This window comes from Podarcis cretensis (genome assembly GCF_951804945.1).
Source record: "Podarcis cretensis genome assembly, chromosome: 3".
NCBI classification, from domain to species: Eukaryota; Metazoa; Chordata; class Lepidosauria; order Squamata; family Lacertidae; genus Podarcis; species Podarcis cretensis.
This window is the reverse complement of record NC_137172.1, coordinates 45,973,457-45,996,757: the sequence shown is the minus strand read 5'-3', so window position 1 is coordinate 45,996,757 and position 23,301 is coordinate 45,973,457. Positions and strand designations below refer to the sequence as shown.

Below are 23,301 nucleotides of genomic sequence, written 5' to 3'. Positions count from 1 at the left end.
AGTTGCCTAACTGGCCTAATGATAGCACTTGACCTGTTTGTGCCAGTCACAGAGTGTATTTTCCCTCCCTTTGAAAACAAATAGGAGGGGAAGTCATTTGAAGTAAAAAAGAGGAGGATACCAGGAAGTGGGTAGGAAGGAAGGAAGTTAAAACATGGCTTCCTCCTCCCTTGCACCCTGCTGCCATACACCCAGCATGGCTGTTCATCTACCTACATTTCTTCCTGCCTTCTTCCCACTTGGATTGTTCTGATCATGTTGAACTTATGAAGGAATGAAACAAAATAAAAGAAGTGTATCTGAAGAAGTGTGCATGCACACGAAAGCTCATACCTAGAACTAACTTAGTTGGTCTTTAAGGTGCTACTGGAAGGAATTTTTTTCTTTTATTTTGTTTTGACTATGGCAGACCAACACGGCTACCTATCTGTAACTGGAATTATGAAGGAATGGTGTTTGATATGGTACCACTTTGTTACCACTTTGTTGTTCACATAATCATGTTAAAAGACTTAATTGGAAGTGAAAGTGCAAAGTAGCTATGTAACAGCAGAATTGAAATAGCTTAATTAGCTGACTCAGTCATGCATCGTGCCTAAACTCCAGATGACAGGAACTGTGTAGGCATTCAGCATTGCCTCATAAATGGTACTACAATGTAGTGCTTGCCAGTTGTGTCATTTGGCAATTGTTCCGTAATGGTAGCATGAATATCATGCTTACAACTCCTTTCATGTTTTATATATTTGTGGGCATCATTTTCAACTCCTCCATCCTCTTTTCTTTGCGTAATTGCTACCCCTTTTGCCATAGTCATTTTCTACTGCTCGGTTGTCGATGCCCTTAAGAATGTTTGCAGTGGAATATATATTTTATCTCCAATTTTAAATAGCAGTTGAAGGGCCCCCTCCCTTTTTAACACCTAGATCCACTTTTCACATTACTAGTTCATGTATCTGGGGAATAACTGATGCAAATAACTGAGAATCAGAATAGGCTTCACCTTAGTAGTATCTACTACAGTGGTACCATGGGTTACAGATGCTTCAGGTTACAGACTCCGCTAACCCAGAAATAGTACCTCGGGTTAAGAACTTTGCTTCAGGATGAGAACAGAAATCGTGTGGTGGCGGCGGCGGGAGGCCACATTAGCTAAAGTGGTACCTCAGGTTAAGAACAGTTTCAGGTTAAGAACAGACCTCCAGAACGAATTAAGTTCTCAACTCGAGGTACCACTGTACTAGTATCTTAGAAAATATTTTAATGTTTCATGTGTTATCTTTTCAAGCAGCTTGTATGTCTGCAGTGGCAGTCCTTTGAGCTTCATGGAGTGCTGCCCCAGAGGCCTCCCAACTATGAGGGGATCAATCAGTCATCGTATTTGTATGCTATCTTTGCAAAGTTAAAACTGTACTCAAGGTAGTTTACAACATATAAAAAATTAGTACCTACAAACATAACAAAAGTAGTCATAAACAATAAGCAAAACATCAAAAAGTCACAACCATATACATCATAAGATCTGGAGGAAAATCCCATAGGCCCCCATGACTGGTCAATGAAAGCACGAGCTGGCCATGTGGACAGGAAACACTTTCCCCAACTCTCCTGCCAGGCTGCAACCGCCACTGCTGTCAAAAATGGCAGGTGATCTTTATGGCAGATCTTCCTTGCCACCAAAAAATACTGAATCAAATTTGTTTTGAGATGAACTGAGATGCTTTGAAAAGGAATTAAATCTTATTTTACTTAGAAACCCATAAACAGGCAGATTTGGTAGAACTGTTCTCATCTGGACACTTTGTTTCAGAAAGGTATATTCCAGTTTGAGAGTGACCTCCTCTTTTCTTCACCAATGTTTTTATCACTTGCCAAACTGAAATAAAACTTACCTAAATAATTAAGATAAGCACTAAAGGGCTCTGTATGGTCATATCAACAAAACTCTCAAAAATAGAACTGCAATATAATCTCTCTAGATTAAACAGTCTACAATGGTAATCATGTTTGCATTTAAACATTTTATTCTGAAAGGATTACAACACTGGGCTCATTTTTCCCCTCCCTTTCCCCAGACAAGAAGGCGACACACTGACTCAAACAAAATGTATTTGTTCTCTAAAAATTTAACTTGCACAAATTTTATAAACAAACTGTATAGGTGTATGAAGTTTTGGCTGATTTAATCAGTAACATGTCTTTGGATTTATATAAGCTTGTTTACTCAAGATGCCTGCATTGGAAATGTTTATACTAAAAATACCTCCTATTTTACAGCATTTGAATTAAAATCTATATCATTGTAACATTATTGCTGTGGACTGGTGGGCATGACATAGTACACCATGGAACTCTTCCTTCCTCTTCTTCATGCATGCAGAATTACCTCTCACCATGAGAGAGGGATGTGCCCAACAGCATGCATAGGGCGTGGATTGAATCTTGCACCATGTCATCCCTTACCCCTCTGCCAAATCATATATCCCCATAACAAAAAAGAAGAGACTAGATATCAATGCTACTAGTAACTGTGTGCTCATTACTCATATTTAAGTGCATTTTTTAAATTGCCTTGGTCTTTTTCTACTGTATCTTCAAAAGTATTTTAGCAGCTTTGTGGACCCAGTGGTATAAAAGCAGGGTAAAATTGAAACAAACTAATAATAATAATAGTAACAATTTCTTACATGACATTCACCAATCTCTAAACATAATGGTCTTTGGTCTTTCATTCTGCCATTACAGTAGAATGGTTGTAATGCATCTGTGAGCATCTCCCTTGTATGGATATTGTCAGTGTTCATCATAATTCTGCAAAATGAAGCAGTATTATTTGTTATTTATAGAAGAGGAGCCTACTTGTATCAAAAAGTACACTTTAAAAAAAGTATAACCCACCCTTTATTCAAATATCTCAGGATGGGGAACAATAAAATAATTTAAAGTAACAACCTGCAACAAAAAAAGAGCAGATAAAATTCACATTACAGATTGCCATAAAACCGCAAAACAGATTCTAACTGAACATCAACAGCCTCCCAAGGCCTTAATGATTTGCCATGTTTAAGCTAGTGTCTAAGTACTAAAAGATTAGGCACCAGTCAAATTTCAGAAGTGATGGAGTTCTACATTTGGGACACTGGCACATTCTCATGTCACTGCATAGGGTATACCTCCTGGCAGCATACGTTAAGAAAAACTTCCCTAACAGAGCTTATCACTTGGGCAGCACTATGCAAGGAAATATTGTTCTTCAAGTATTAAAGTTCCAAGTTATTCAGGACTTTATAACTCATCACCAGTACCTTGAATTCTGAATGGAAATGTAAGCTGCAGCTTACAAATTAATCTTAAAGGGCAGTCCTACGTACAGTGTACTACAGCAATCCAGTCAGGAGGTTATCAGGTCATGGATTACTGTGGCCAATTGGTCTCTGTTCAGGAGTGGCCATACCTGGCCAAAAGCACTCTGTGCCACCAGGGACACTTGAGCCTCCATTGACTCAAGTGTCAATGGATCAACTTGGATCAAGTAGTGCCCCCAGACCAAGAACCTTCTTCTTTACAGGGAGTGCAAGCCCATAAATGGCAGGTAGAATATATAATTCCTAGACTCTAGAGCAGCGGTTCTCAACCTGTGGGTCCCCAGAGGTTGTTGCACTACAACTCCCATCAGAGCTCAAGGATGATGTGTGTTGTAGTCCAACAAAATCTGGGGACCCACAGGTTGAGAACCGCTGCTCTAGAGCCACTGAACCACAGTGTCACTGTCTTATCAGGATTTCATCTCAGTTTATTGGCTCTCATCCAGCTCCTTAAAGTGTCTAGACAATGTTTCAGAACTTGCACAGCTTCATTTGACTATCTGACAAGAAGAGCTGGTTGTCAGCACACTGATGATACCCCATTCCAAATCTCCATTGACCTCTCATGCAGCAGCTTCATGTGGATGTTAAATAGCATGAGGACAAGGTAGAACCTTGAATGACTCTATGGATCAGCTTTCATGAAGTTGAGCACAAGTTCCTCAGTGCTACCCTCCGGAACCATATCCATTGGTAAGAAGAGAACCAGCACAACATTCTGCCTCTAACTCCCAGCCCACAGAGCAAGTTCAGTAAGATATCATGATCAAATGGTATCAAAAGCAGTTGAGAGATCCATGAGAATCAACTACCCATGTCTCTCTCTTGGAAAAAGGTAATCCATCATGGTGATCAAAGCTGCTTCAGTTTCAAAACAGGGCCTAAAGCAAGACTGGAATGGTTACTGATAACCAGTCTCTTCCAAGAGGGTCTGCAGCTGACCAACCACTATCCTTTTGAGCATCTAGACCAAAAAGGGAAAATTTGTAACCAGGCACTAGTAATCTCATTCTGGGTCCAAAGATAGTTGTTAGATGAATGGCCAATTAGATTGTAGGCCAGACTCAAAGTGCTAGTTTTAAACTATAAAGAACAGGACTCCAATACTTCAAGGACCTTCTCTCCCAATACAAACCTGCCTTATGGTCATGAGAGGCCCTTCTGCATGTGCCTTGATGATGCAGAGTGGTAACAAGAGAATATGCCATTTCAGTAGCATCCCCTCAGCTGTAGAATGCTCTTCTGTGGCATTGTCCGTTTGTTGGAGCCAAAAAAAGAGAACATTCTTGTTTTCCCCAAGCACTGAAATAATGATGTAGTTTGATTTATTTTTGGAGTGGGGTAGGAGATTTTTCCTGTTGTTAATTTCTGGGGGATGAACACTTTTATTAATAATTATTAATAATAATTAACAATAATTTTGGACATTTTAGGGTACTTCTGTACCTCAATTTTCAGAACCTTGAAACAAACAAAAAAAGTATTTGCTGGCAAATGTAAATGTGCCATCAAATCTAATACATACCTTAATTTCACAAAGTAATTTGGCCCAAAAAGGTGAGCATTAGATTCAAGGAAATATGGTATTTTGCATGTCACTTTGAGACTTTTTGGAGAGAAAGTGATGACTAAATTTAATAGAACTATTTAATTTAATAGTCGCTCCTCCACCACCACCACCTTGTTTAGACAAGTGGGAACCACTATCTGGCTAAGTGAGGCATTGACTGTTTCCAGGATCCAGTCAACCCCTGCGCGCCCCGCCCCCTCACCTTCACAGCACACTTTGGAGACAGATGGCGAGCTTAATTTTTGAACTGTGCGTGCCAAAGCCTCAAGCCACAGTTGTGCCATTTATACTATTTTTAAATAAAATGTAGACGACATTTCCAAAATATGGAGAAAGAAAGCATGAAGAGTCACTTCAGCTGGAAATACATTTTCAGTTATTTGTTCACCTGCCCCCACATCAACATGGCCACAAGTTTAGGTGCATGGCAGGCAAGAGAAGCAGCAGTGTCAATATATATCGGGTGTTAGGACAGTCTATGTTGCGGGTGGAATTAAATGTCTCTTATCTGCAGAGAAGGGTGGTGTTCGTGTTCATATAATCTCTCTTTAAAGAAAAAGAAAAAAACATGATAGTACATAATTTAAAGTGTAGAAATAAATAAGAATTAGTCATTTTATTTTAGTTTTGCTTTTGGGGTTAGAAATTTGTCAGCTATCATTTACCTTTGTCAAGGCCTGCACACACTGGCTATGAATTTTTGAACAATCCAGGTTCTTTCCCTCCACAGACCTGAATGTCTGTATAGTTCTTTTTAATGCTATTTTTTAAAGGCTATTTCTAGATTAAGCTATTTTCATAAAAGCAGAGAACCGTGTTCATGGTGTCCTTATAAGCGAACTTATAAGCAGCTCTCTGAAATATATACACTCTCCTGCATACCTGTGCAGTTGAAAGTATACAGGCCTGGCACTGTGTTTGCCATACATTTTCTTATCTCATACATTTTCTTATCTCATAAAAGCATTCAATCAAAAGTTGTGTTGATTGTGTTGATTCAATCAAAAGTTGTGTTGTGTTGCTCTATAAGTAATTCTTAGGTAATCTTAATAACTTGAAAAATTAGAAGAGAAGCTGTAATGTATTTTGAAACACAAAAATTAACACATTTGAGAGGGGGAAATGCAAGACAAACAGCTAAAAGAATGCAGAAGCACTTTAAAAACAGAATATTTTTATACAAGTGCACATCCTGTATTCAGAGCATAGGCTGCTTCTAAAGGCATTTGTCTGCCTTTTGAATATTTGGGAAAGCATATTTTTATCCAGTAACTTTAGATTTCTTATTCTGAACACAATTGTTTTTTTTTAAAAAAAAAAACCTGTGATTAGGGACTCTATCAAACAACTGGTACTTTTCAGCGAGCCACCCTTGAATGCTGGAGATGCTTAAATCCCTTTGACTTCCAGAGGATTCATTATTATGGTCAGTGTTGTCTATGCAGCGGGATGGATCTTGTTACTATCACTGAAACGAGCAAAAAGTCTTTTTTCATCTAGAAGAATGGGTTGTGATTAAAGTACACATATTTTCTATCTTGAAGGAGAAGAGATTGAGTGTATCGTATGATGCCTAGGTCCTCTCTCCTCTTCCTCCATCCCAGTTTTTTATGCTGATTGGTACTAGTTATATTCCTCTCCTCTCTTGTGTTTAGCCCATTTCACCTAATATCTGTAGTCTCAGAGAGTTGAGACCATCATTGAAAGTTCATTGAAAAGTTAACTACTTTGGTCCGCTTTTGCCAGGCATGAGCAATCTGTGACCCTCCAGATGTTGCAGATTCCAACTCTCATCAGTATAAAATGTGGGCTGAGAATGTCCCTCAGTATTTGGTACCATTTTTTAGAGGTTGGTTTCTAGTGTCAAGAAGTAAGTTCATATTAAAATGAGATATGCTGAAAGGTTTTTCGTGGTGGTTTTGTGAGACTTTTAACTTACTCCCATCTAAATAATTTAAAGTTTATGTGTTTGGTTTTGGATTTATTTATTTCTTGAACCAGCATGACCTTCACAAAGAAAGGGAATGGAAAGAAAGAAAAAAGTTATAACCAGGTAACTTTTAAAATACTCCATGCAGTCAAAAATTAGAAAAGGGAAGGAGTAAAACAAAACAAAGGTTTGAAAGAAAGCTAAAAGAAAAACTTGATTGTCTTAGGAAGTTAGTACATTCCAAAATGTATGAATGTTATTTTCATCTGCTAAAATTCTTTCCTCCAATCTCTACATACACACTGGACCCTGCTCAGTGCAATCAACATCAACGTTTCCTTATTTATATATTCTTTTATTATACTGTAACTAAAATTATGTTTCAGACCTGTAGGGGGGAAATGTGATGAGTCCCAGACACTGCATTTTATCACTGAATGCTTTACAGCAATGAGAAACAAATGAGCATGAATTATATTGTCTCTAATCTTGAGGTGTATACACAGAATCATTTAGCAACAGTGAAGGGTACTGATTTATACAGGATAATGTAATCTGCTGTCAGGAATAGCCAGTGGAAATGCTAGATAGGGTTCTTTCCTGGTCACATTTTACCTAAAAAGTATATAGATTCACAGTATACTCGAGTTGGAAGGGACCCAGAGGGTCATGTAGTCCAACCCACTGCTATGCGTGAATCTCAACTAGCTCATACAAAACTGGTGGCCATCTAACCTCTGCTTAAAATTTTCCAAGGAAGGAGAATCCAGCACCTCTCATGGGAGTCTGTTCCACTGCTGAGCAACTCTTACTGTCAGCAAGTTCTTCCTGACGTTTAATCGGAATCTACTTTCTTTTAATATGATGCTGCTGGTTTGGTCCTAGGATCCACATCAGCAGAAAACAAGCTTGCTCCACCCTCTGTTTGGCAGTCTTTTAAATATATGAAGATGGAAATCACATCTCCTTTCAGTCTCCTCTTTACCAGGTTAAACATACCCCATTCCCTCAACCGTTCCGCATAAGGCTCAGTTTCCAGACCCTTGATCATCTTGGCCACCCTCCTCTGCACACATTGCAACTTGTCAATACCCTTCTTAACTTGTGGTGCTCTGAACTTGGACACAGTACTCTAGGTGCGGTCTGACAGAGGTGAAACAGAGTGGGACTATGCTTTCCCTTGATCTGGACACTATTCTTCTGTTAATGCAACCTAGAATAGCATTAGTCTTTTTTTGCTGCTGCATCACACTGTTGACTCATGTTCAGTTTGTGGTCTACGAAGACCCCTAGATTCTTTTTCATGTAGTACTGGCAATCCAGGTGTCCCTCATCTGATATTTGTTCAACTAATTATTCCTGCCAAAATATAGAAGCTTACATTTGTCCCCACTGAAGTTCATTTTGTTAAGTTTGAGCCCAGTTCTCCAATCTATTAGTGCCACATTGAATCCTGATTCTGTCTTCAGCAGCATTGGCTACCCCTCCCTGTTTGGTATCATCTGCAAAATTTGATGAACACCCCCTCAATACCTTCATCCAAATCATTTATAAAGATGTTGAACAACAATGAGCCCAGGACAAAACCCTGTGGCATCCAACTTGTCACTTTTTTCCAAGTTCATGAGGAATCATTAGTGAGCAGTCTTTGAGTTCGGTCAGTCAACCAGCTACAAATCCACCTAGCAGTTACCTCACCCATCCACATTTTACCAGCTGCTCTGCAAGAATATTATGGGGAACCTTTCTCAAAAGCATTGCTGAAATCACGATAAACTATGTCCACAGTATTCCCTTGATCCACCAAGCTTGTAATTTTGAGATTGGATTGGGAGTAGGGTGGTCATATGCCTAATTCTATCTGTGCTCCCTTTTTTGTTGATGCTTTTCCTCCCCCCCCCCATTTTTTTTTTCTTTTTGGTCATGCTTAAATTTGAGTAAGAGAATCAACAAGGTCCACTTTTTTATCTCCTAAATGAGGGTATAAGACAGGGCTATCCAAGCAATTCCACTCCACAAGCACACCCTGAAATTCAACAAAAAGATGCAGAAAGTTGCAACTATGAACCTGAGCAACTGTAACCAAACGGTAACCAAATGGGAAGAATTTGAAAGAGGGCAATAGCTCTCCCCCTGAAAATCTAAAGCAAGTGAGCCTTTCTTTCACAAAGTTCAAACACCACAACCTCCACAGTTATCACACAAACATGGGCAGCTAGTTCTGGCTTAATGTAACCAGCCTAGATGGATGAGGGTCAAGAGTCTACTTTACATTGCCCACCTCTCAGCCACAAATCATCCTGTCTGCTGGAAGTCTGAGCCGCTTTTCTCATTTGCGAACTCAGTGTATTACAAACAAAATTTGTCTTCTTTTAAAAATGTTTTTTGAAGTAAGCACCATGACAAGCTTTTAAATCATTCGATATAGCAATACATCCTGCTAGCATAAATATGAATTTTCATATCTTTGCTATTGTTGAATTATCTTAACTTTCCTTCTTGGTGTCTTTGTTAATCATAATCATCATTTTCTCCTTTTGAAGTTGGGTTGATTGAAATTGCTGTTTGTGTAATGGCTAACTACATTTGTTTTCACACGAAAAAAACAGTAATGGATATCTGTGGCAAAACATAGATTACTTCAGGACCAGAAAAGCATAGTTTTATATCTGTATGAAATCTTTGGCTTTAGAGCATAGAAGATTTAACCCTTGTCAGGTGTCTTGAAGGTCACTGGTTGATCTATGGATTAATCAGTTTAAGAGTGAAACCCAACCAGTGACAGGTCTCCTGTGTGTGTGTGTGTGTGTGTGTGTGTGTGTTTGGCTGTAACAGACTTGCGATTTTCTATAATGCTTTTAGTCGGACCATGAAACTCTGATGTAAAGCTTATCTCTGATCTTTGACTTTTGCCGTACTCATGGGATCCTATGTGTGTCTTGCAGGGTAACAGGGGCATGAATTTCTTAACATTTGACACCTGGCTCCACCAGGTTCCTTGTCCACAATCTTCGACACAGCACTTTTCAAAAGCATTAATAAACTTTAAGCCGTTAAGCTGTATGACCAGTGGGTCATAAAAAACTATTGTGCTTAGTCTTTTCTTCACTGATGGATTATCATATTGACATGTAATCCTTTTCCACTTTTGTCTCTCTTATTCACAGCTGTTGTGAACTTGGATAACTCTGTGGTTGATTTAGAGACTCTTCAAGCCCTTTATGAGAATGTGAGTAACAAGACAAATATATATCATGAATATATACTCATTGTATTATTAGCACTTTTTGATTGCCTGAAAACCAGGGCAAAGCCATTATGTTGTGGCTATGGGAGTGTTGCTATAATAGAACAGTTTCCTGGTTCAAATCAAATGGAAAACACCATGCAGAAATTAAAAGGTCTGGGAAATTGTGTAACCCCTCAAAGACAGGACATTACAAATTAGTAGACTAAGACATGTAGTCTAGCATAATAGGAAAGCACAGTGGGAAAAATATGTTCCTACACATCAAAAAGTTAGTCAGAGGACATATGCCAGATCTATTTGGTGCATTTTTAATAGTCAGCTGCTGGTTTTATTGTGAAATAGCTGTTTTACATTTTAATCATTCTTAGCATGTAATAAAAGCCAGTATTAACACACATTAATATACTGTAAGGTCATGGATTGGCTGGCACTAAATCTTATCTTTTGCCTAACATGAATATATTTAAAATAATTATTTTAAAATCCATTTTCTTTCTGTATTCACTTTTCTCGCTTTATTTAATTGCTATAGTCTACATTATTTTCCCTCCATGTATCTACTGATCTGATTTCAGTTTAAAGCCACAAAACTGTCTGTTCATAAATGATATCATTTCTACCTAAATTTAAGGAAAATCCAAGGAGCATCCAAGCTGAAATGGAAAGCTAAAGTACAGTACACCAATATATGCTTCCCCCCCCCCCACACACACTTCAAGTGGTTTGGAAGAGCAACTTAAACATATTTTTAAATGGATTCCGTACCCCAATGCCTAAACTAAGTCCATAGCTCAGACTTCAGCCCCCAAATTATGTCAGCTTATAGTCCAAACTTGCTTTCTGGAGGGGAAGGAGAAGAGAAGAGCATGCTCTTGTGCCAAAAGTGTTTTCAACCTTCCTGTAGGATCCTTCTTTCCTAGTCATTGTTCCTAACAAAATAAATTCTTTCTAGGGCCACTAATGGAATTCCAGCAGCCCTGATTCTCTCTGCAAGCTTGCAACAATACATATTGTCTTTAAAAGTACAATCCCTGTTAAAAATTTGTTGCTGAGCATGGCTGTCTATTAGTTACTAAATGTGAATGAAAGCATGTGTAAAAAAGGATATATTCTAATGCTTTCAAGAAGCTGATAGGTTCCGTTAGGTTTCCTGTTGGGGCCATTACCAAAAAGGTTTTTTATGTGCATATGCACCCTGGATGTTGAGATGGGTAGAGGGAGCCCTCTTGGTTGTTCCACCATTCTTAGAAGCTCAGAGCTAGGTGGGAGTGGTGCCCCAGGAGAGGACATTCTCTGTGACAGCGCCTAAGCTGTGGAACTCCGCATAGAGGTCTATCTGACATCTTCATTATACACCTTTGGGCCAATGCTGAAGGCATACAACTTTATCCTGTTTTTTGTTTTGTTTTTACATCCATGATGTATATTTTAGTTCAACTTTACTTTTGTGATTGTTTTTAACATGGAGTTTTAATAGCTGTAGCCCACCCTGGGGACCATAGGGTGAATGGCAGGTTGTTGTTGTTGTTTCTTGTGACCTAGTGGGGGTTTAAGATAGCTCATCTGATAATATCAAAGGATGACAAGGTAACTAATGGGAGGGATGATAGGCATTCACTGTAAAATGGCTTAATAGCTCATCACTAGCACCCTTAATTGTCCCTAACAGCAAGAAAGAGATGCATGTAGGGTAGAAACATAATGTAAATACCTGACCTGCTATTTATGCTTTTTAGCCTTGCTGTGATGGTGACACTAGCTCTTAATCAGGGAAGTAGCAATGAAGCTGTTGAAAGGACCTGTTCAGGCTACTATGGCGAAAATATTCATAGAGGCTTGTACTGCTTTGTCTATTAAACATAAAAGAAAGAACAAGCTGGAGTGAAAATAATCTTCTTGGCGAGTCTCTTAATCTTAAACTTTTTCAGATCTGTAGTGGGGGGGGGTGAGGAAACACCACTGCTTTGCCCTTGCCTTGGGGTACACTGCCTTGAGAGCCTAAGGAAATGTTGACATCTTCCCTGGATTTATGAGTTGCTACTGCTCTTGCTGTATGGAGAAGACAAGAGGAGCTTGCCAAGGAAGCTACTGATGTGGATATCACTGCTGGAAAAGTGGGCCTAACTGGAACTCTGATCTGCAGCTGGCGCGATCTCACCTACATTTTCTGCTAAAAATATAGTGTCTCAAATAATTCTTCCCTTAGTTTAACTCCTCCACAAGGAGGGAGTTTTCTCTTTCACCCCCAGCTTTCCATCCGGAGCAAGCAGGATTCTTTTTCTGCTGAAGCCTGAAAAGAATTGCCCAGGTTTTACTGCTCCATATTTCCAAATCTTTTATTAACTTGCACAACCTTTCCTGTTACTTTTCATACACTACGTTCATTAATTGTCACATCTGAACATTCTTTTTACTGTACAGTTAAAACACTGCGGTACTAGTTCTCAGACATTTTATTTGATCTCTGAAACATATGGGAGCATTTGTTTTATGATCTTTCTTCAAAATGTAATCACTTTTTTCTGATTACATATGTTTGGCATGGCGCTTTTCCTTCGAGATGTGAAAGAAGTTTGGGCAGCCTCCAAGTCTAAACACACCCTAATTTCAAAAGCCGCAATCCTGAGGGCTTAATTCCTGTTTACTAAGGAATTAAAGACTTGTTAAACTGCATAGTTACTGAATACATCTTAGACATTTTCTATTTTCCAGTGAAAAACCCAGATAGCTCATTTAGGCTTATTGTTCTGTGTTATTGGGGGTAGTTACTGGCATAATAATACCATGGGTATTCTTTCTCTTCCTCTTCCTCTTGTGCTTCTTCTTCTCCTCCTCACCCTCCTCCAGTCTCTGGGTATTTGCTGAATGGTTACTGAAGAAGTTGTTACAGTAACATTTAATTAAAGAGGCTCTAGTTAACCTAGAGAAGAGCAGATTAAGAAGCTACATGATTGTGGATACCTGAAGGACCCATGAGGTGCTGCATCACACTGTTGACTCATGTCAAGCTTGTTCCACATGTACTTCTGTCAAGCCGGGTGTGCCTCATCTTATGTTTGTGCTGCCGGTTATACCTGCCTAAGTGTGGAACCCTGATTGACCCTTGATTATTGAAATACAAATGAAATAAGTCAAAGGTACTGTTCTAAGAATGTATTAGAAAGGAAACAAAGGATAAGCTAATAATGCTAGGTATATTCACCATCAGAAGGAAAATACACATTGGAAAAAAAATTTAGGGAGTCCAATTATGTGGGGTTTTTTTGTTTTTTAATCTATGTTAATAAATAGAGAAGACAACAAGAGATACAGTGGTAAGAACTTAATTCATTCTGGAGGTCCGTTCTTAACCTGAAACAGTTCTTAACCTGAAGCACCACTTTAGCTAATGGGGCCTCCCGCTGCTGCCACCATGCAGTTTCTGTTCTCACCCTGAAGCAAAGTTCTTAACCTGAGGTACTATTTCTGGGTTAGCGGAGTCTGTAACCTGAAGCGTATGTAACCTGAAGCGTCTGTAACCCGAGGTACCACTGTAGTAGAGATATAAATTAAGTTTATTGTTTGTTAACAAATGGAGTATAGACTTGTACTGTATATGGTTGTTGTTTTGTTTATAAGATTTATACCGTGTCTAGTTAAAGAAGATGTAAGTGTAGAACTGTTCATTTGTCCCTATTGAAAATTATTTTGTTAGTTTTGGCTCGGTTCTCCAGTCTGCTCTCCAAATCCTAATTCTATTTTATGTAGTATTAGCTACCCGTCCCAATTTGGTGCCTGCAAATTTGGGGAGCATCCCCTGTATTCCTTCATCCAATTTCTTTATAAAGGTGTTAGACAACACCAGGCCCAGGACAGAACCCTGTATCTCCCCAATTGTTACTTCTCTCCCCCCCCCCTCAGGATTATGAGGAACCTCCTCCTCTCCTAGACAAGGATTTACTATCATAGATTGTTGTTATCTCTGAATACAGCCATTGTTATAAAATGATGGGAAGTGTATTTAATGTAGCAATTGGGGAAGGAGGGGCTCTTGCACACTTTCTGGTTTATCTTATTCCCCCTCTCCATACATCACAGTCTGTTATCAGCCACCAATGAAAGGATGTGCTGTGATTAATAATACATAATACATGTGTATATGTGAAGAACAATATATTTACGAGCAGTCAAGGATTTATGAGATGAGAGTTCTGAAAAGTATCTTGCAGGAGACTCCCACCCAATTGGTTTTACTTTCCTACTTAAAGTATATTTGATGGGGAACTGTGCAGGAATATTATCTTGTGTCTTGTTTGCTGTACTATATTACAATTAGCTTGTGCCATCAGTTTTCTATTTAATTTATTTCAATGTATTGTTTCAAAGATGTTTCAAGTGTAATCAGGAGCTAATGAAATTTTATGTGAACAATATGCTGAATGTTCTCTTTGACAAAATGCTCTTGAGGGGAATAGGAATGTCCTTTTTATTTCCCGAATTTGGCTTCAATTTTATATACATGCACACAAAGAGAGACAAATATAACCAAAATTAGCTTTGGAGACTTGACACTTGACGCAGCCCACAAATAGTGTACCAGAAAACTTAGCTCATATTCTAAGAAGCAGGAGAAACATTTTACTGAATCTCAACTAGATCATACATGGCAGATCGCCCTACAACCTCTGCTTAAAAACCTTCAAGGAAGGAGAGTCCACCACTTCTCGTGGGAGTCTGTTCCACTGTTGAAAAGCTCTTACCGTCAGAATGTTTTTCCTGATGTTTAGTTTGAATCTGCTTTCTTGTAACTTGAATCCATTGGTTTGTGTCCTAGCCTCTGGAGGAGGGGGGGAAAAGCTTGCTTCATCCTCCATGTGACAGCCCTTTAGATGTTTGAACATGGCTATCATGTCTCTTCTCAGTCTCCTCTTTTCCAGGCTAAAATACCCAATTCCCTTAATCATTCTTCGTAAGGCTTGGTTTCCAGACCCTTGATCATTTTGGTTCCCCTCCTCTGCACACGTTCCATCTTATCAATATCCTTCTTCAACTGTGTGCCCAGAAATGGACTCAGTATTCCAGGCGTGGTCTGATGAAGGCAGAATAGAGTGGGACTATTACTTCCCTTAGGGGGACGCAGGTGGTGCTGTGGGTTAAACCAGAGCCTAGCACTTGCCGATCAGAAGGTTGGCGGTTCGAATCCCCGTGACAGGGTGAGCTCCTGTTGCTCAGTCCCTGCTCCTGCCAACCAGCAGTTCGAAAGCACGTCAAAGTGCAAGTAGATAAATAGGTACAGCTCCAGCGGGAAGGTAAACAGTGTTTCCGTGTGCTGCACTGGTTCGCCAGAAGCGGCTTAGTCATGCTGGCCACATGCTGGCTCCCTTGGCCAATAAAGTGAGATGAGCACCGCAACCCCAGAGTTGGCCACGACTGGACCTAATGGTCAGGGGTACCTTTACCTTTTATTACTTCCCTTGACCTGGACACAATACTTCTGTTGATGCAGCCTAGAATAGCAATAGTTATTTTTGATGCTGCACCACACTGCTGACACATGGGGGTCCCTTTCAACTCCACAATTCTATGATACTATGAAACTTGTTGGCTCCGTGCAACATAGGGCAGCAGAATCATATTTCCCCACCTAGTCACTTGTGCTGCCTTTGAAGGTAGGGCAGCACACTTGAAGTGGCACCTATGTGCCATAATCCTAATCTCTCAAATTTCACTGCAGATTTTCCTGTGTCTTTTAATGAAGCTCTAAGCTTTGGAATTGAACTGAAAGCATACTTCACTCTTTTCTGTGATTCCTGTTTCTCTCAGGTTGCCTGTAGGCTAACAAAGACTGGATCTCAAGGGATCTGGAACCCAGGTCCTTTCACCAGACCAGTGGCACAAACTTGAACAGAAGGACAGAGGGATGGAGGGAGGCTGAAACCAAGTAGGCACAGACCAGGGTCAAGCCTCTTGGCCCCAGTGAAGACTCTTCCCCCTCTTCCCCCTCCCTCCCTCACCTGGCACTTCCAAGGCTCAAGCAGCTGGGCTCTGAGCATGGGAGGCAGCCCTGTTCAGGCTGGAGCCGACAATGAGAGGCTGAGTCAGGGGGCTTGCTGGGGGACGACAGCAGGCCCAATCACACACCACTCCCTTTTATCCCTGACCAGATGCCAACAGGTGGCAGCCAAGTTCCTCCATGGTGGGGGGCTTGTGGGGTGCCAGGTCCAGACCGAGGCCTCTGGAGGGTAGGAGAGGAGGGAAGGGGCCCGGGAGACAGAAAAGTGGGTGGGCGATCAGGCACCTTACCTGCGTTCTCATGCAGTGGAGAAAGAGGCTGACGTGGCTTGACATGGTCAATGGGGGGGATGCCCCCCAAAATTGGAGGGTAAGGGGTCTGGGCTCCTTAGATTTGGCAACTATAAAGGTAAAGGTAAAGGTACCCCTGCCCGTACGGGCCAGTCTTGACAGACTCTGGGGTTGTGCGCCCATCTCACTTAAGAGGCCAGGGGCCAGCGCTGTCCGGAGACACTTCCGGGTCACGTGGCCAGTGTGACATCGCTGCTCTGGCGAGCCAGAGCCGCACACGGAAACGCCGTTTACCTTCCCACTGGTAAGCGGTCCCTATTTATCTACTTGCACCCGGAGGTGCTTTCGAACTGCTAGGTTGGCAGGCGCTGGGACCGAGCAGCGGGAGCGCACCCCGCCGCAGGGATTCGAACCGCCGACCTTTCGATCGGCAAGCCCTAGGAGCTGAGGCTTTAACCCACAGCGCCACCTGCATCCTATACACCAGACCAAAGACTTAAAATATTTTTAAATGGTCAGCAATGACTCTTTATGTAAATGCACCTTATCAAGTAACATATAGGGAGTTGCTTCTTCGGTCTGCCCCTACCTCGAACCCTTCCTGCGTGTGGAAAGGTAACACATCATGGAGTGTGGTTAGTGTTCTCCCCAAGGCTCAATTTAGAAGTGGGATGGAAGCCTTAGGACTCACACCCAGAGATGTTTTGCTGTTCCTCAACAGCGCTGAATCCAGGAGCACCCCAAATCTGTGGAGCTGCTTCTTCCAGGAGAGAACAATACCACCCAGAGCAGGCCATCTTCCCATCTCCAAGACAAAACGTCTCTGATTTTTCAGTATTCAGCTTCAGCTTATTGGGCCACACCCAACCCATGACTGCCTCCAAGCACTGGCCTAACACTTCAACTGCCTCTTCTGATTCAGTTGAAAACAGAGACAGAGCTGGGTGTCGTCCACATATTGATGACACTTAACTCCAAATTTCCTAATGACAGTTCTCAGGGGGCTTCATGTAGATGTTAAATAGAATGGGGGGGGGAGAGATGGAATCCTGTGGGACACCACAGGACAGCTCCCATGAAATGGCTCTGGAGATATGAGCGGACCCACTAAAGCACAGTTTCCCCAACCCTCTGAGAGAAGCTCCAGAAGGATACTGTGGTCAACAGTACCAAAAGCTACTGCAAGATCAAGGTGAATGAGCTGAAATAAACTCTTCTGGTAAAAGTCAGGCAACCAAGGCAGCTTCAATGCCATGACCAGACCTAAAGCCAGACTGGCATCTGGACCTGGGCAAGATGTCTAATTTTCTCCCCCTCTCCTCCCTGGCAAGTGGTTGGGCCCTGTTCTTTGATGGCCACCAGCTCTGGCACTGACATAGGAAGTGTGGAAGCTTTAGGGGTTGTGGTTCCTGTGTGGAAAATTTATACAGTAATTGGTATTTGTTTTGTTTTTGTTTTTTTACTGTCACATTTCTGTGATCTCATGCTCTCTGAAAGATTGAGCCATCAGAACTAACACAACAGATACTGCTTTTAGACTATAATGTGAGATATCATCATTCCGGTTGTGCTTTCCTATTCCCAGCTCTGTAGTATGTTCAATTGTTAGCTCGTGTAGGCTATGTAATTTAATTATTAACACAACCCCAAAGTCTATACCAAACATTGCTTTTGCATATACTTCTTCAATTCAGGATGTATTTAAGCACTCAGTGCTCAAAACTCAGATGTTCACTGTTATAGAAAGTGTGTGTGTGTGTGTGTGTGTGTGTGTGTGTTACAGCAGGCACATGGGTTTTTTTCAACTTCAGTGTTTGATGGGTATTATACTCATGTTAAAATACTACAAATGTAATGCTACTTAAGGAAAAACCCAACTGCTGTTACAACACTTTGACCTCTAAAATAACTGTTGCTCTTTCCTTTGAACAGAATACTGTTGAAAAGTGGAACCTGCTAATAGAAAGTCACATCAATATTTGAGGGAAATGAGATTTTTGACTGTGTTTGTTTCATCTTAAGTGGAGCAAATCTTTATGTAAAAGAGGAATTGTTTAGCATTTTACTCACATGTTCATCTCCCATGGCTTCGGAACCAATTGATAAATAACTCACTTAAAGAATTGCTTTCCCCCCACCCTCCAAAAACAAATATTGACTCATATATCAATAGTGTTGAAAACTTTGATTTAGGTGCCTTACTTTGTTAAATGTGTTTTTGGAGATCAGATTGCCCTCAGGTGCAAGCAACTAACTAGTGAAAAGAAATAGTGCTTCCTAGACATTGGATCTAGGAAAATATATGAAAAACTCAAAAGGTGTGGAGTGTGTGTGTGTGTGTGTGAGAGAGAGAGAGAGAGAGAGAGAGAAGACCATGAGTTGTCTTTATGTATGCTTGAATGAATAGATCTCTTGCAAACTTTTAACAGTCATAACATTACATTTAGAGAAGTTTTGTTCGGCATCAAACATTCTTGCATGTATCATTCTTCAGTAAACTAAGTCACTGAAACCATTGAAACCATCTATATAAACAGCTGAATTTCTTAATATGAGGAGTCATAACTGATTTTAATTGATTAACGTATTATGAGCATTATATAATTTATTTTATTTGTATTTGTATTCTGCTTTTAAACCATAATGTTCCCTCCAACCCCCATCTTTGTCTTTTTTTAAAGAGAGCACAATCAGATGAACTTGAAAAGATAGAAAAACATGGCAAGTCAAGTAAAGAAAAGGAGAATGCCAAGTCTTTGGACAAACCTGAACAGTAAGGACCCTATGGTTGGGCATTCTATTGGGCTGCAATGCTACCTTCTGCTTTGTGGGAGAACAATTTGCCTGTGAAATTCATATAATAGATTTTAATAATACTTTTCATTAACTTTGGCAGGTTTCTTTATGAGCTGTCCCTCATTCCCAACTTCTCAGAACGAGTCTTTTGTATCCTGTTCCAGTCAACGTTTTCTGAAAGCATTTCCTCCATCCACAGCAAACTTGAATTGTTGCAGAAACTGTGTGAGGTAGGTTAACTTTGGACTATGTGATGTGAGGGCTAGATTTTCTGATATTTAATCTTTCTTGTTCAGCAATACTCATATTTCAAAAGTTTTATTTACTTTAGCTGCTCATTAAATGTGAAGGATAGCAGTCCTGCTGAATGGAACATTTTATGATTGTGCTTCAAGATCAAAGCAAATCTTAAGATTTGGCTTTCAGTGCTGAAATATAACATCACAAGTCTGTAGCCAATGCACACCAACCTCTAGAGAATAATGTACCTTCTTCCTGTGCCAAAGCAAAATCTCTTCTGTCTGTAACTGATGCTGCCTTCCCTTTAGCATTTTCTAAACAAACACTATTTGGCCTTTTCTCTTAATGTGTGTGTTAATTTTTGTAAACATCCTTTCTGTTATAATTTCTAATAATCAGATTGGAGTAATTTGGTGACATTGACATTAGCTAAACATCTTGAAACTTAACTACAATAAGAATCTATGGCTGCTATCCTATATCCATTTAATCTGGGAATAATCCCCATTGAACTCAGTGGGAGTTACTGTTAAGTAGACACGTATGAAATTGTGCTACATTTCCTAAACATTCTTCTACAAATTCCTAAACATTCCTAAACATTCTTCTACAAATGTAGCAAGTATGGTCAAACAGCTCTTTGCAGCAATGTACAACTGATATTTTCAGTGCCATTTTTCTAGAAAAAGAGATATGAACACCTCCCTTGTTCTCTTATAATGGCAATGGGGCCTACCTGAGAGATGACAGAACTCATTTCCAGTGAGTTCCAGCTGAAAAAACCCTGATTATTTGTCGCTTGCATTAAAAGTTGGTTGGTTGGCATCTGTCTGTCTTGGGAGACAATGTAGTAGTGCGCTTTTGTGGTTGAAGACAAGCTGTTGGAAGGTTACAGTGCCTGTTCTGGCTGTAGAAACCGATACACAAGTCACATGTTTTGTTGCAGTAAAAACTCTCACCTCACTGCTTCACCATCATATTTCTCTGGGGTAAAAATCTAGGTTGCGTTGACTGCCCCAAAACATTTTCAGAGTGAAATGCATGCTTTTGAGGGTATTGAAACACTCCCCACTCCAAACCCTATTCTTTAGCTCTTTCTGTGATTTTTGTGTCTCTTTTTAGTCTGAAGTGCTGCTGTTTTGATGCCATTCCCCCCTGGTTAGTCATTATATTATCCCAACCAGTCTGGTACTGGCTAATGAACTTTATACTGTCATGGTACTACGTAATCAATTAGATTTGGCCATGTGCCGATATCACTGAGGAAATCCTTTCCCTTGCTCTCATTCTGATTGGTTGGGGAAGAGGGTGCTACAAACCAACCAACCAACCAACCAACCAATCAATCAATCAAAAAGGCCACCTTCTTTCAGGAGTCTTTCATTGGGCATTGCCTGAGGCAACTGAGTGAATACTTCCTCTCAGTCTTGCAGTACAGGGTCTGAGTAGAAAAAAGAGGCTTGGTTTGTCCTCTTTCACCCTCCCCTACTATTCTCAAGAGATCAGTAAACAGATTTCATCTAACATAATACTAATGAAGCTTTTTAGGCCTTTAAGAAGAGTTGACTTTTGTTTGCCATCCTTTTTTAGCCATCAAGAATCCAGTTGCTAAAAGTAGGGTGGCCCACCTCATTAAGAATTGTCTCTGTGTGTGTTCTTAATGAGAAACAGAAGTATAATTTTCAAAGTATAACAGAATGGCTCCATTGTTCCAGATACCTCCTTCCATCAGGAGAGGATGGTTGTGGGGCTTAACCCACTATGCGGAAGCCTACGCGGTGGTGGTGTTCCTTTGTGCCAAGCATTGGTGTGCCAGGGGTTCTCTTGCTGGCTGAGTCATGCTCACACCATTGCTGCTGGTGATGCTTATTTATCTCTTTGCTAGCAAGTGTAAGATGACTAATTTGCTAGTGAAGAGAAAACTCTTCACAACATGTATTCTGTGGTTGTTTCTTGTCAAGAATGGGAATCCTTCTGGTTTTTTCTGGTGCCAAATCCAGAGTTGATTGCTGCAAGTTATGTTATGGTGATATTTGCCCAGTTACTCTAATGCACACGCAGCCTTTGCACACGTCCCCTGTGGGCCTCCAATATCCCCTGTTTATGAATTTCCCCCATCACCATAAAACATTATTGTGACTTTCCCCTGCTGTCAAAATCTGTGTTTTCTTTCCCAGGTACACACCTGCTATATGCCAGATAGAGCATGTACTTAGAGCTCCACCTAACATTTTCTATGGTTGAGCTGTTATATGACACCTCCAACCACTTTCTCTTGACAAAATATGGTGCTTGTTCCTTAATGGAAACTGGGAAACCCTGATGATGATGATAATGATGATGATGATAGTAATATTAATTTATTTATACCCTGCCCAGCTGGCTGGGTTTCCCTATTATATATGTGTGTATCTCTTGAAGAGGCGTGACCTTAATGATACCAAATGATTAATAAGTACTGATATTCCTGTGCCAGGGAAGGGCAGGGGGGGGTGGTAAAACTTTCAGCATTTGAACAACATGTTGGTGTTATTTTATTTGTAACCCGTGAGCAACAGTTAAGTCCTACAAAATTGTTACCATTGAGGTTTTATTGAGATAATCATAGCATGAATATGATATGCAAAAGTAAGTTACAGCATATATATTTCTTATAACAAAATAATCATTTTTGCCATTGCCATTGTCTATTATTTCTTAAATGAAACCAAATATTTCTGATGAAGAAGTTGCTCTGTATCTTGTTTTCTCAGACACTGAAGAATGGCTCAGGAGTTATGCAGGTCTTAAGTTTGGTCCTTGCTTTTGGGAATTACATGAATGGTGGAAACAGGACAAGAGGACAAGCAGATGGCTTTGGGTTAGACATACTTCCCAAACTGAAAGATGTCAAGAGTAGCGTAAGTTTGGTTCTTTTCAGTTGTTGTAAAACTTAATATTGTATTCTTTAGCTCATAGATTCCCTGTGGTTACCTCAGTCATTAAATAAATGGTTGCTCACATCTGTTATGTATATGGTCCTTAAAATCTTGTTACCATACTGTGTTTTTTTTTTAAAAAAAATAATTTTTATCACATTTTCAAATTTTACATTTCATTATAGCCATCCATTATAGCCATCCATTCAACTTCTCCCCTCCCTTCCCTTCCAAGGTTCTTTTAATTTACCCACCATTCCTGCATATTTTTATATACCCATCTAATTCAGTTCTCCCATCGTACATCCCTTTTAAATATGTTATACTGTTGATTTTTCCTTAATACTGCCAGCATTTTCATCTGTACACAAATATTTACTACACACTCAGTGAAAATTTTCCACTCTAAATACCTGTGATTCTTGCTCTCTAATTCTGCTTGCTAGACCTGCTAACTCTGCATATTCTATCATCATAAGTTACCAGTCCTCCTTGCTAGGGACCTCCCTCACCTTCCATTTTTGGGCTAATAGGATCTGAGCCACTGTTGTTGCATACATAAATGTCTGAACCATTCCTAACAGAAATGCCTCTGGGGTTTTTGGGGGAATTTTGTTTTAAACATTTTTTTTTCATCTCATTATATATAATCTCCCAATATTCTTTAACTTTTTTTGCATGCCCACTACATATGAAAAAGCCCCTTCCATGTCTTTACATTTCCAACACAAATTCGCTTCCACTTTATAGGTTTTAGCTAGTCTACTTGGGGCTAAATACCATCTATGAATCACTTTCATGTAGTTCTCTTTCAACATGTAACATGCAGTAAATTTCTTCCAGACTTTCTCCCAGAGGTTTAATTCTATTGTATACCCTATATCAATTGTCCAGTGGGTCATTGAGGCTTTAACCAGCTCATCTTTTGTTTCCCATTCCAATAGTAGCTT

General features: G+C 40.1%; 1 protein-coding gene across 1 annotated transcript in view; it reads left to right on the top strand.

Moving 5' to 3' along the window:
* Nucleotides 1-23,301, top strand: part of FMN2 (formin 2) — a 180,324-nt gene that overhangs the window by 113,740 nt on the left and 43,283 nt on the right. The window contains exons 8-11 of the mRNA XM_079969431.1: nucleotides 10,033-10,094; nucleotides 19,079-19,170; nucleotides 19,294-19,423; nucleotides 22,187-22,333. Of these exons, the coding sequence (XP_079825557.1) occupies nucleotides 10,033-10,094; nucleotides 19,079-19,170; nucleotides 19,294-19,423; nucleotides 22,187-22,333 (431 nt within the window). The remainder of the gene's footprint in view (nucleotides 1-10,032; nucleotides 10,095-19,078; nucleotides 19,171-19,293; nucleotides 19,424-22,186; nucleotides 22,334-23,301) is intronic.